The 14,230-nt window shown below is 43.4% G+C and overlaps 1 protein-coding gene across 10 annotated transcripts in view; it reads right to left on the bottom strand.

Moving 5' to 3' along the window:
* The window catches only part of ALK (ALK receptor tyrosine kinase), a 574,134-nt gene that overhangs the window by 24,010 nt on the left and 535,894 nt on the right, over nucleotides 1–14,230 (bottom strand). For all 10 annotated transcript variants that reach the window (XM_039530228.1, XM_039530218.1, XM_039530221.1 and 7 more), the window contains 4 exons: nucleotides 13,917–14,103; nucleotides 7,390–7,480; nucleotides 3,471–3,535; nucleotides 2,356–2,485 (listed from right to left, as the gene is read on the bottom strand). In XM_039530228.1, the coding sequence (XP_039386162.1) occupies nucleotides 2,356–2,485; nucleotides 3,471–3,535; nucleotides 7,390–7,480; nucleotides 13,917–14,103 (473 nt within the window). The remainder of the gene's footprint in view (nucleotides 1–2,355; nucleotides 2,486–3,470; nucleotides 3,536–7,389; nucleotides 7,481–13,916; nucleotides 14,104–14,230) is intronic.

Raw genomic sequence — 14,230 nt, 5'->3', positions numbered from 1 at the left:
CTGTTTCATCTGACAGACAGCACCTCCGGCAGCACTGCTTGCCCTGGCGTTAGGGCTGCGGATCTGTACTGACTCAGTGGGAAGACGCCACCTGCTGCACCACTAATGCTATTTCCCGTGGCACCATATCAAGAGCAAAGTCCAAGTTGTAAAGTCTAAGATATCTGGCTTTGGCTCTGAACTACCCCTGTGCTCAGCTCCGCTTTCAGTCCGGTGCTCCAGTGTGGGCTCATCTCTAGCCAGACGCTGCTTCATTGTGATGTCTGACAGGACCACAACACACGGTGTTGCAAAGAACCGAACTCGAGTCTATTCTAGAAATTGTCTGTCCAGATGCGTATTTCATACCCCCACAGTGTGGGTGTTCGGGCCCATAGTGTGGTCAGCAGAGACTTTCATGAGTGCTTAATCCAGGCCATGTCTTAGGGAGACCCTGTGTAGTGAGATTAAGCAGCATAGGCTGTTTTTAGTCAGTCTGGAAGCTAGAGCACCAGGGAGAACTATGGAGTCTGTTTGTGTCCAGCAGCCTCAATAAAGAATCCCCTTTGTATGCATTACAGCCAACTCCTCTCTCTTCTCTACTGCTAGGGTACTACAGGATCCAGAGTTTTGCTCTGGGCTCAAAGAAAGATACAGACAATCTGACAAGTTTGGCTCTGGTGCTAAGCTTCCCTCAAATCTGGACCTTTTCTGATCCAGTGGCTTGACTGGACTCTAATCTATTTTGCTCAGCATCAGTAAATCGCCCATTTCCCAGGACTTTCTAGTTATTGTTATACAACATTTCCTGGTGGTTCTGGTTTCACCGGGAAAGGCTCTAAGAACACAGGACATTCCAAATAGCAGAGCAGGTTCTCGAACCCAATTCAAGGAATGAGTCTCCTCTTGTTTACATCAGTTTTAACCTGGTGAGACTCTGCAGACTTAAATGGAGCTACTCTTGATTTACACCAGTGCAAACAAATCAGCTCCAGCTCACCAATGTCTTCCTTTTGGAGTGAGTGCAGGCCTAAATTTCTCAGCACAGTTTAATCCCCTCCTTTTCCAGACAGGGGCTGATGGCTCTGGGACTTATTCATACTCTTTCATCTGAACTGTCTTTAGTTCTTTTTTTGCTATTGTTACCTCCAGATTTTATGGATGCCGGGATTTTAGAAACAGTTGCCACAGGCAATGAAAAGGCCACACCATTTTTAAAATGGGTAAACACCGAGGAAAGCTCACAAGTGAAGCCACTGACTCTTTCCACATCAGCCACTGAACTCTGCTTAAATTTGTCAGCTCATTGGGGTAGGACCATCTCTTTGTTCTGTGTTTATACAGCACGCAGAACAATGGGGTCCTGGTCCATGACTGGGGCTCCTAGGTGCTACTGCAATTCAAATAAATAAAATAACAACAAGAGCTTGCAGTCCCTACCAAGCCGAATTTGAACTAGGGATTCAGTAATGAAAGGCTCTGCTCCCTTTTCAGTGGTGTGGAATTATTAGCGAGATTATCTGGTGGACACCTCACCTCCCATTTGCTGTCACACTGTAGCCTTGTGGCAATTGCGGACATGGCAAAGTGCCATTAGGGAAGGATTTATGTGATTTAAGGGGCTCTGTGATAAATGTTACATACTTAAAAAAAAAGGCAAATCACACACTCTGCTTTTCTTCTCCCCTTCTCATCTGATCTGTTCCTCTTCCTCCCGCTCCTCCACTGGAGATGCTGCTCCTCCACCAACGGGCCCATCTCTCCAGTCCCATGGGTATAGTATCTGGCTACCTTGTGTCCCCCTTTTCCCTACATGCTCCCCTTCTGGAGTTGTCTGGCAGCTTCAGACCCACTGGTGGCTCAGGTTTCCTGACTTAGGGGTGGCTTCTCTTTCTCCTCCTCTTATAGAGCAGTGGACTTTATCAAAGGCAGCTAGACTGGCTTCTCCTCCTAGTCTTTGGAAAGCCTGGAGACTTGTAGAAGCGGCTGGAAACTAGGAGAAGGATCCAGCACCATGTAACCAGCCAGCTCCCTGCAGGCCAATGGCAAGTGCTCTGTGGATTGATTACACATGTCCCTGAAATACAGTTTGGGAACTGCTGCTCTAAAGCATCAGGGTCTCTCAGAAAATAAACAGGTTCTAATTATGTGGATGCAGCATGTTATTAGGGTAAAATTACTGGAGGCCATTCCCAATTATTAATAGGTCAGTGGTGTGAGTGTGCTTTAGTTTAGCTATTTGTAATGCGTGGAGCGCTCTGAGGATAGGAGCCAGGAAGAACAGCAGTGTGGTTAAACGAGGAAGAAATGGCAAAGAGAGTAAGGCACAGGCTGCAAAGCTAGTGGAGAAAGATAATTCCCCTCACCCCACCTTACCGGTCGAGGCCGTGTCTCCCTCAGGAAGGATTTCAGGTCCCCTCCAGCCATAAGCTCCAGCAGGATGAAGCGTGGTAGCGTCTGCAAGCTGACCCCAATACAGCGCACGATGTTCTGGTGGTTGAACTTGCTGCAGAGAGAGCGAGACTAAATTGAAGGGCATATTGAACCAAAAGGCACCTTGATGTGGAGAGTCAGCTTGCCCTACCACAGAGAAGTTGTTTTTCCAGAGGAAACAATGCATCTGAAGGGGTGCTGAGCCAGTCAAATGCAGATACGGTCTGTGATGCTACCAAGTCTAAGGTATCACCATTGGTAGATCTAATTAGCAACACCACTACTTTGGAGACACTGGCCCCAGTTCTCTATTAGTTTGTCTCTGTGCTTGGAATGGAGGATGGAGGCTTTCTGCCCTCTTTGCACTCCCTATATTTTGGGTCTGAGGATGGGCCCTGGGAAGCAGAGAACAGCCACAATTCACTGTGCTTTGGGCATGTGCCCTCCTCACCCACACCTTCTACCTCCCCTCTGACTTCCCTATGCGTGGGACCGGGAGTAGGGTTGCTCCAGAAGCAATACACAGACATAGGAGTCAGTTATGCAGCGGGTATTACCCTAGGTCCCAATGCCACCGCTTTCAATGCCCATTTGTGTCTCCAGCCTTAGTGGAATGGAAAATTGGCTGCCTGGGATCTGTAACTCTGTGTGGTCTTGGGAGAGCAAATTACTTAATGCCAACATTGTCAAAACTGTCCACTAACTTTGAGTGCCCAACCTAAGACAAACAGGGCTGGATCTTCTCATGTGCTGAGCTCCAGGTGAATGGAGGAGGTAATTATGTTTGAAAACTAGGGCCTCAATGTTCCAGGTTGGGCACCCAGACCTTAAAGCATCTAAACTCAATGGACCGTTTTAAGAATATTAGCATCAACCTTTCTGAGCCTCAGTTTCACCATCTGATTTTTTAAAAAGGGAGAATAGTGCCCACCTGCCATTGTCAAGCACTTTGATATCTTCATTAATACATCATCTCACAGAGTACTTTTCATCCTGTAGGACCTGTGCTTTGCCATGCATAGGTAACCAAGGGCTTATATAGGCTTTTATTAACACACCTGATAATAAGAGCTTCCATGAGGAAATCCAGCTCATCTTGCTCTGAACACATCTCTGGCAATGTCTGGAAAAGACCGGACAAGAAGGGAGAGAGAGGTTTTAGTCTCATGATTGTAGAATCCCAGAACAAACACAGTCTGCAGCGATCCCCTTCTCTCCACAAGAAACACTCACACCAAGCTAACTAACATGCCATTTTCAGACTGGGTTGTGAAGCCCTGTTGGCAGGCACAGGGGATTTGCCAACAGATCAGAACATTGGTCCATCAAGCCCAGTACCCTCCTCCTGGCAGTGGCCTATAGCCAGATACTTCAGATGAAGAAGAAACACCCCATAATGCAAACAGTCAACTGCACAATGTTGTACATATTGGGGACTCTATCGTGTTGAGTGATATATAATGCCTAGACAGATTCTTTCTCGACCATTACAATCAGCTACTGCTCTACTGGAAATCTGCATCTGATGCTAGTCACCTCGATTTCAAGGATGACGTCAACGATCATAGTTTGTTCTAACGGGTCTTTGCGTGACTCCTCAGACCAATTTGAGAGGAACAACATTTACCAGTCTAGCCGCAGAGCCATTTGCCTAGTTGTGCTGATCGAGCTGCTTGCTGTTTTTGTGCTTGGCACTATGCTTCCAGCTACTCAACATGATTCTTCTCCAAATTGTGGACACCCACCCTTACGGCTGTGGCACCAGTTGCTCAAAGGTTGAGTCAGAAATGTTCGTTTTGGGGCAGATTTTGTTTGAGGGTGTCTTTGAAGCGTTTCGTCTGCCCTCCATGCTTACAATTGCTGGAGCTTAATTGGGAATATGCAACTTGTTATAATAAATTGGTCTCAGTCATACGAATTACATGGCCAGTCCATCTAAGTGGGTGCTTGAGATGAAATGAGCTCAATACCAACCCAACCAGCTTTTGCCAGGAATTCCATATTAGAAACCCAGTCCTGCCATCTGATGCCCAGCAATCATCATCGGTGTCATAAATGGAAATTGTCTAGATTTTTATATGCCATTTATAACAGGTCCATGTTTTGCACCCACAGAGCAAAGTTTTGAGGACAACAGCATTATAGACTTTGATTTTTGTCTGTAGTCAGATTCCACGTTGCTTCCAGATTTGGTGATGGAGGTAATCATATGCAGCATTGGCTTTCTTAATTCACGTATCAACTTTGTGGTCAATTGTCACTTCATTGTCCAATGTGCTAGCGAGATAAGTAAACTGTTTGATGGCTTGGAGTGTGGCACCTTTCAAGAACATTGACGGGTCTTGATAAGGTTGTTGAGGAGCTGACTAGTACATAACCTGGCTTTTCATTCACTGACTGTGTGGCCAAAATTATGAGCCACCACAGCAAAGTGGTTTGTAAGATCTTGTAGAGTTGCTTCAGAGTGTGCCATCAAGACACAACCATTGGCATACAGCAGTTCCTGGTCCAATTCATCTATCAGCTTGGTGTTCACATGTAAACAGGAAAGATGGAAGAGCTTATCTGTGCAGAAACATATTAACACGCTATTTCAAGACCCACAAAGGACTTTCTATAACATCGCAGCAAAGAATAGACCAACAAGGCTAGGAGCGAGGACACATCCTTGCTTTACCTTGTTTGTGATTGGAAATGGATCTGTTACATCACCATCAATACTAACTTCTTCAGCTATGCCTTCATGGAATTGCTGAGTGATATTAATAAATTTGTCTGGACATCTAAATTTAGCGAGCAATTTCCAGATGGCAGTGTAGTTGACCACATTGAATGCCTTAATTAGATCAAGAAACACGATGTACAAAAGTTGGTGTGGTTTGTGACATTTTTTCTGTAATTGTTGAATAAGGAAAATCATGTCAACAGTGCTCTTTTAAGCACAAAAAGCCACACTAACTCAGATAGAACGTTGTCAATGATTAGGTCAGGAGTTAGTCCAGGAGGATCCATGCAAGAATCTTGCTGGCCACAGACAACAAAGAGATACTGCAGTAGCTACCACGGTCACTCTTTGAGTCTTCATGCTTATAGACGGTGACAATGTTGGCATCTTTCAGTTATTGCGATATGAAGCCGGACATGTAACAAAAATTCAAAAATCCTGTCAATGAGATTTCCTCCATGCTTGAAAACTTCAGTTCGAATGGCATTAGGATAAGGAGATTTGTTATTTTTCATTACTTCAACGGCTTTCAACACCTTGGCACATATGGGTGGACTGGCAAATGCATTAAATGTGGGCAATTTGGGGACATTATCCAGCGATTCATGAGAAACAGTACAAAAATGATTAAGTAGTTCACTAAAATGTTCATGCCACTGTTGGTAGATGGTGATGAGAGATTCACCATCAGCACTTGTTAGTGGCGTCAAGGCAGATTGTGTAGGACTGTACACAGCTTTGACCGCTTCACCGAAACCTTTGGAGTCATTTATCTGCTAGGGTGCGTACAATCAAACACACATTTTGCATTTGGCAGAGTTTGCGCTGGAGTGTGCTGCAAGCTGCCTCGTATCTGGCCTTTTTCGACTCAGAGTGGGTCAGCTATGAGCATGGCATGCGCTAGTCGCTTGACATCAAGGACATTTGATATTTCAGGATCATTGTTGTCACACCACTCTGCACGATGGCATTTCGTATTCCCAATGCAATCCAGAACAGTGTTACAGATCGTGTCACGCAGAGATACTCATTTGGCAGATATATCATCACTGATCATTGGAAGAATTTCTAAGAGCGTAGTTAGAGGTTCTTTTATATGGTCTAACACCCTCACACACTAACGGGTATATCAACCCAATGGACAGGAATGCTACCATCCCGTAGTGACCCCTCTGGTTGTGTGAAGCATGGTATTGGTTGGGATTGAAGGGGAGGCTTGCTCAGCCCTTTCATGATGAGAAGATGATGGCTCTGAAGCAGGGACTTGATGATCAGGATAGTTTAGAGGGAGGAGGATGTAGTGGGGCTCCTCAGGGTTCCCCCAAAGGTGTAAATGAACCCCCACGGAAAGAAGGGACGAGAGAAAGGATATACATGCCTCTTGTTGTGCATATGGTCCTTTCTGCTGAGCTGCACTATAATGGAGCAGACATGGAAGTGCATGCCACCTCCATAGATCAGCACTGCTGCACATCAGTTACACACAGCAGAGGGCATCATGCTGCAGAACTGAAACAATAAGCTGGCTTCCCGGGCAATAAGCTGCTTTCCCAAACCGAGAGGATGCAAGTCACCACAGTTCATTAGTGACTTTTTATAAATTGTAACAGCCGAATAATTACTGACTCAGTGCACTGGGCTCTAGTATCCCCGTTGCTGGAGCTCCTCATTACCAGCTATGTGTTAGCTTCACTTACAGCAATGTCAGACATCACACGGAACATGGTCAGATGCAAGCTGACAGCTTGGAAATAAAGTTCTCTGTAATGCAATTTCTCATTTAGATAAGGTTGAGTCAGCTGGATTAATTTCTCAGAGATTCTGAAAATAAACAATCTTGTTGATGGACATGATGCCTGCAGCACCAGAAGAGACCATGGGAGCCTGGCTAGTGATCAGGGTAGGGGCCTGTGAACAATGCAACATGGTCCATGGCAAAGACAAGGCACTGGACCAGGGAGTCAGCAGATCATGTACAACAGGCATAGTGATACCTACTGTCCTTTGAGATCTATGGATGAGAAATGCTATGTAAAATCTAGGTATTAGTACTCTGCCCAAGTGACCCTAGGGAAATCATCTTACCTGTTTTGTGCCTCAGTGTCCCCAACTGCAAAACAGGGACAATACACACCTATCTTCCAGAGGTGTTGTGAGGCTTAATTTATCAATGTTTTTATAATGCTTTGAGGCCCCTGAATGAAAGGTGCACAAAGTGTTACTATTGTGATTATTCACATATTGTCACTTACCTTCACAGCCACCTGCAAGGGACTGGGGTCACTGGGGATCCCCACCACCTGACCTTCATATACTTCGCCAAAGGCTCCATGGCCTAAACCCCTGGATAAACCAGAAAAGATAAGGAGGTTTTAATGCAGAGCATGCACACTGTAATGTTCTGATCACAGGAAACAGAACATGGGTATAGCTTCTATGACAGTAAAATATGAAGAACTGAAGTTTCAGTTCTGGCCATGCTATTGGTAGCACTCTGCACAGCCATTTGTGAGAGCATGACTTCATTTCCAGTCTCAATTTTGTCTATCTTTGACCTACAATGTTAAAAGTGCTAGGGAAGGTGGCCCTCAGAAGTAACAGCTTGTGGATCCTTAATGTATAATAACCCATTTCCAAGTCACTGATAACTCGGAGGAAAGTGATCTTGAATGCTTATGGATCAATGTCCTAACGGATAAAGAACAAGATGGGGTAATAGTAAGTGTCTGCTACTGAGCACCAAATCGCACTAGGGAACAAGATGACGGGCTTCTTATATACCTATTTACAGTGTGTAGGAAAAAAAGCTACATGATCACAGGAGATTTCAATGTGAGTGACATATGCTGGAGGAATTCTTTATTAGACCTTGTCTTAACAGATAAAGAAGGCCTGATCACAACATTAAACATTAATGGTAGCTTAACATTGTACATAGGTACAAGTGATCATGACTTGATCACATTTATAATGTACAAGCAGAATAAAGTCCAGACTAGTAATATAATATATATACACACACACACACCTTCACACGTGTGTATATATCATTTATATGTGTGTGTGTGTGTGTGTGTGTGTATGCTCGCACACGCTTTAATAGGATCAGTTTCACAAAGCTGAAAAGAATGATGAATCAAACTAGCTGGGAGGAAGAATTTAATCAGAAAAACATGAATTATAATAAAGAACACCTTATACTAGATGCCAAAACAGCCAAAATCACACAATCAAGGAAGAAAGCTGTGCTGGTTAAAAAACTGACCTGATTTAGAAAGGAAGTGAAGGCAGCTATAAAAAATAAATATAATATATGTGACGGGTTGGATCACAGAACCTCCCCTGGGAGCTGCCAACTGATGTACCAAGACTACCTCTGCTCCTGTTTTCCCTGCCAGCTCAGGACTCCAGCACCCTGTCTTGCTGAGCCAGACACTCCTATGTGCTCCAACACAGACCCAGAGTCTGAATTACCTGCCCCAAAGCTGCAGGTTTACCTGAAAACAGATAACAGAAGTGTGCTTGTCTTTAGCACTCAGATGCCCAACTCCCAATGGGGTCTAAACCCAAATAAATTCATTTTACCCTGTATAAAGCTTATGCAGGGTAAACTTATAAATTGTTCACCCTCTATAACACTGATAGAGAGATGCAAAGTTGTTTTCTCCCCCAGGTATTAATACATACTCTGAGTTAATTAATAAGTAAAAAGTGATTTTATTAAATACAGAAAGTAGGATTTAAGTGGTTCCAAGTAGTAACAGACAGAACAAAGTAAGTCACCAAGCAAAATAAAATAAAATGCGCAAATCTATGTCTAATCAAACTGAAGACAGAGAAGATCCTCACCAGTTCCAGAATGCTCCCTTTTTACAGACTAATCTCCTTTTAGCCTGGGTCCAGCAATCACTCACACCCCTTATAGTTACTGTCCTTTGTTCCAATTTCCTTCAAGTACCCTGGAGGGTGGAGAGGCTCCTTCTTTAGCCAGCTGAAGACCAAATGGAGGGGTCTCCCAGGGGTTTAAATAGACTTTCTCTTGTGGGTGGAGACCCCCTCCTCACCCTGTGCAGAATCCAGTCACAAAATGGAGATTTGGAATCACATAGGCAAGTCACATGCCCATGCATGACTCAGGACTTGCAGGTAGCAGCCATTACCCACCTGCTACCTTGAACCTCCTCAGGTAGGCTTCTTATGTGGATTGGAGTCTTCCAAGCTTTTTTGCCTGTTAAGTGCTTCCTAACTGAGCACTTAATTTGCACATTCCTTTCCCAAGAAGTGACCAAATGTTCTAACTAAGGCTACTTAGAAATCAAGCAATTATACAGCCAATGTTCACAACTTTGAACACACAAATGGTGCCTACATAAAACTACGATGAACATAACCAGTAGATCATAACCTTTACATAGATATGTTACATGGCATATGTAGCAAAACCCTATTCCAGTTATATCATACATACATTTATGAGCACCTCCCCCAATAAAGCCTTATGGGGTACACTGTCACAATATATATATAATTACAAATGGAAGAAGAGGGAAGTTGATAGTAATGAATATACATCTGAAGTTAGAAATGATAGAAAATTGATAAGGGAAGCCAAGGGACACAAGGTGAAATCTGTGGCCTGCAGAGTTAAGGACAATAAGGATTTTTCAAAAAATATTAGGAATAAAAAGAATCCTGATAATGGTATTGGTCCATTACTAGATGGAAATGGTAGAATTACCAATAATAATGCAGAAAAGGCAGAAGTGTTCAATAAATATTTCTGTTCTGTATTTGGAGGAAAAAACAGACAATATAGTCTCATCATATAGTGATGATAACACTCTTTCCATTCCACTAGTGTCTGAGAAGATCATTGAACAGAAGCTACTAAAGTTGGATAGTTTAAAGTCAGCAGCTCTGGATAACTTGCATCTAAGAGTTTTAAAAGAGCCGTCTGAAGAACTTCCTGGACCATTAACATTGATTTTCAATAAGTCTTGGAGCACTGGGGATGTTCCAGAAGACTGGAAGAAAGCTAATGTTGCACCAGTTTTTAAAAAGGGCAAAGAGGATATGTCTGTCAGCCTGACATCGATCCTGGGCAAGATAATGGAGCAGCTGATGTGGGACTCGATTAATAAAGAATTAAAAAAATTAAAGGAGGGTAATCTAATTAATGCAAATCAACATTGGTTTATGGAAAATAGATCCTGTCCAACTCACTTGATATCTTTTTTTGTTATAAGATTACAAGTTTGGTTGATAAAGGTAATAATTCTGATGTAATATACTTAGACTTCTGTGAAGTGTTTGACCTGGTAAGCACAAGATTTTGATTAAAAATTAGAATGATGTAAAATTAACATGGAATATGTTAAAGGGATTAAACACTGGTTAACAGACAGGTCTCAAAATATAAATGTAAAAGGGACATCATCATTGAATGGGTGTGTTTCCAGTGGGGTACCACAGGGCTTGGTCTTTGGCCCTATGCTATTTAACATTTTTATCAAGAACCTGGAAGAAAAAATAAAATCATCACTGATAAAGTTTGCAGATGACACAAAAATTGGGGGAGTGGTAGATGACGAAGAGGACAGGTCACTGATTCAGAGCAATCCAGATCAGTTGGGAAAGAGGGCACAAGCCAGGGGAGGGATAGCTCAGTGGTTTGAGCATTGGCCTGCTAAACCCAGGGTTGTGAGTTCAATCCTTGAGGGGGCCATTTAGGGATGTGGGGTAAAAATCTGTCTGGGGATTGGTCCTGCTTTGAGCAGGGTGTTGGACTAGCTGATCTCCTGAGGTCCCTTCCAACCCTGATATTCTATGAATATGCATTTTAACATGGCTATACAGTATGTAAACGTGCACATCTATGAACAAAGAACATAGGCCGTATTTACATTATGGGGAACTCTATTCTGGGAAGCAGTGTCTCTGAAAAAGATTTAGGGGGTCATGGTGGATAATCAGCTGAACACAAACAGCCAGTGTCATACTGTGGCCAAAAGAGCTAATACAATCCTGGGATGCATAAATAGGGAAATCACAAGTAGGGTGTAGAGAGGTTATTCTACCTCTGTATTTGGTACTGGTGCAACCACTGCTAGAATAGTGTGTCCGGTTCTGGTACCCACAGTTCAAGAAGGATGTTGATAAATTTGAGAGGATTCAGAGAAGAACCACGAGATTAATTCAAGGGTTATAAGACAGGTTTTCTAGTGATAGACTCAGAGAGAGCTCTCAAACAAAGAGAAAGTTAAGGGTTGACTCGATTACAGTCTGTAAGTACCTACATGGGGAACAAATATTTAATACTGGGGCTCTTCAGTCTAGCAGAGAAAGTTGTAACACGATTCAATGGGTGGAAGTTGAAGCTAAACAAATTCAGTCTGGAAATAAGGTATACATTTTTGAGAGTGAGGGTAATTAACCATTGGAACAAGTTACCAAGGATCATCTCCATCATCGACAATTTTTAAATCAAGATGGGATGTTTTTCTGATAGCTCTGCTCTAGAAATTACTTTGGGGGCAGGTCTATGGCTTGTGCTATACAGGAGGTCAGACTAGATGACCACAATGGTCCCTTTTGGCCTTGGAAACTACAAACTATGCCCAATGAAGCCAATCTACTGGAGTTAAAGTGTTGGCATAGTAGTACATAGCACACAGCATTGTCCTCTTATACTAGTACAAGAACAGTGTTTAACTTTAGTCTACTTGCTGTGTAACTCAAAAGTGAGCTAAAAAAGATGGGCCTATCATGGATACACTTTTCATTTGAAAGTCATACTCTAAATTTGCTAACAACTTCTCATACAATTATACATCTCACTTAAAGAAAGCATCAAGCGAGAGGCTGTGTAGTACAGAGTGCTATGTTAGTGCTAAAATGGTTACTGTAGATGTTAACATATTATGAAGAAGGTTTGAGGTTTAATTATGAAACAAGATAGAGAAAAAAGCAAATAAATAAATCTTACATTCCACTAATGCACATTTTTTCCATTATGCTCATTATAGAAGTTTCATGTCACTGCTTATTCTGGTTTTCAATTAATGAAAGTTAAAGCACTAAGTGCAACAGCCGGCACATCACATGGGCATTATGGGCTCGGGTACAAAGTACATCACCACCACTGTGAATGTAGCGGAGATGGAAGCTGCTGGACTGACAGTACTGGGAACCCCTCTTCAACCAATGAGGGGTTCAGCTTTGGCAGGGGCAGTGCAAGCCCTCCCCCTGATACGCCTGTTCCTCAACTATGACTTGGAGGGGACTTTCTAGGGGCTCTCTCTTGCAGTGAGATGCCAAGTCATTCACTTCTAGGGCACTGGTATGAACCAGGCCCGGACTGATGGCCAGATCGAATGGCTGCTGGGTGGTCTCCGTTCCATTGAACTGGTGGCCTCATTCCAGTTCTAAATGGCATCTCTGTGGACAGTCTCAGCAGATCATAGAGAGTGAACTCCCCAGATCATGATCCCTCCTAGAGAAGGTTAAGGAACATGCCTTGTGGGCGAGGGTGGGGGAAGCTTGTGCTATTGTTGTCCATGCTGTACCTGTTCTGTAGATACAGTTCAATTTAGAGTGGCTTTACTCCTTGCCAGGATAAAGAATGTTACATTCTCTGACTGTCAGGCCTCAGCCCTGGCAGCTAACTCACACTGCAGAGTCAAATTGCCTGTGGCTTGACTGCTGCTATCAATTATTCCCAATAAGTGTCAGCCTGAAACATTGTTCTCTGCAGCTCTAACCCACCCTTTGTAAAATGGGGATATAAAACAGAGCTGCTACGGCTCATAAACCTATCCCTCCTCCCCCATCAATTCCCAGCTGTTTCCTTTACCCTCCTTTACATTGCATTGTGAAGTCCTAACTTGTGATCAATGAGGTATTAGATATGACAGAGGAGCCCTGCAGTACTTGACAACACAGTGAGAGTGGTAGTGGATGTTGTGGGCTTCATCTCTGTTGTATCTCAGGGACAATTTTGGAAATACAAGCTTCTGAATCTCCCATACCCTCCTGCTTCTTAATCCTGTCTTTTGGCTTTGTGTCTAAGATCATGTAGTATCATTGTCACATCATATCCTCTATGGAAGAGGACTGTATCCTGCAATAGTAGAGGGGTTGGACTCGATGATTCTGCAGGTCTTTCCTAGAGATGATCCCCAACCCAAGGCCCCCTAATCTTTTTAAAAGTTCTGATCCAGATCCTAATGTGGCTCAGGCCCATGGATAGATTTCCTCATCTCTGGCTTTTATAGTCCAAGTCTCACTGTCTGGTAGATTCTCATCTAGATTCTCATCGCTCACTGCTGTTGTTGCAGTTGCTGATGTCACTCTCATTGCCAGGAATCCAGTCACAGACTTCTAATGAACCTCCTCCAATCCTCATGCTCTCCATATTACATCAGTTAATATTTGGTCTAAACACAAGGGTATTCCACAAAGTGTTTGAGAGCCCGGAAGAAAGATGTCTGGGGTCTGAATTACTGGGCTTCATGGTGATAGCTCTTCAGTTCCTTCTACAATACAGAAGATGAACAATGTGCCTATGAAAGGCTAAGGAGACCTAGCTGGAGTCCAGTTCCCACAATGGTCATGTAGTAAGCATGGAATACCACCCTACCCACTATTGGTCTTTTGTGTTTCCAAGGTGTGTGATTGTATGGAAAGAATGAGAACGTGAGAGATTGTGTGTGTGTGTAAAAAAGAGAGTGTATATGAGTGTATGGGGTGAAGTATGGGGAAGGCAAACAGATGAGCTTACCTTATGAGGGAGATATTTTTCCGAGGCACCTCTTTGAGATCACTGATGGAGGTGGTCTTTCCTGCAAAGCAGTAGTTGGGATTGTAGTCCGTCATAATAGTGGAGGTGCGCAGCCTGCTCAGTTTGTACTCGGGGCTCTGTAATTCCAACTGCATGGCTTGCAGCTCCTGGTGTTTCCGGCGATACACTGGAAATGGAGCATAGTGAATCAGGGAGGCAGACTGCCTTGTGAACATGAAGGCAACCAACACAGAACATGTGCGCTGTGGAACTGGTATAGTGTTCAGACTCCAGTGAATCAAAATAGATGGGGG

The sequence above is a fragment of the Mauremys reevesii genome, linkage group 3 (genome assembly GCF_016161935.1).
Source record: "Mauremys reevesii isolate NIE-2019 linkage group 3, ASM1616193v1, whole genome shotgun sequence".
Taxonomy (NCBI): domain Eukaryota; kingdom Metazoa; phylum Chordata; order Testudines; family Geoemydidae; genus Mauremys; species Mauremys reevesii.
This window is presented reverse-complemented; position numbering and strand designations above follow the sequence as displayed.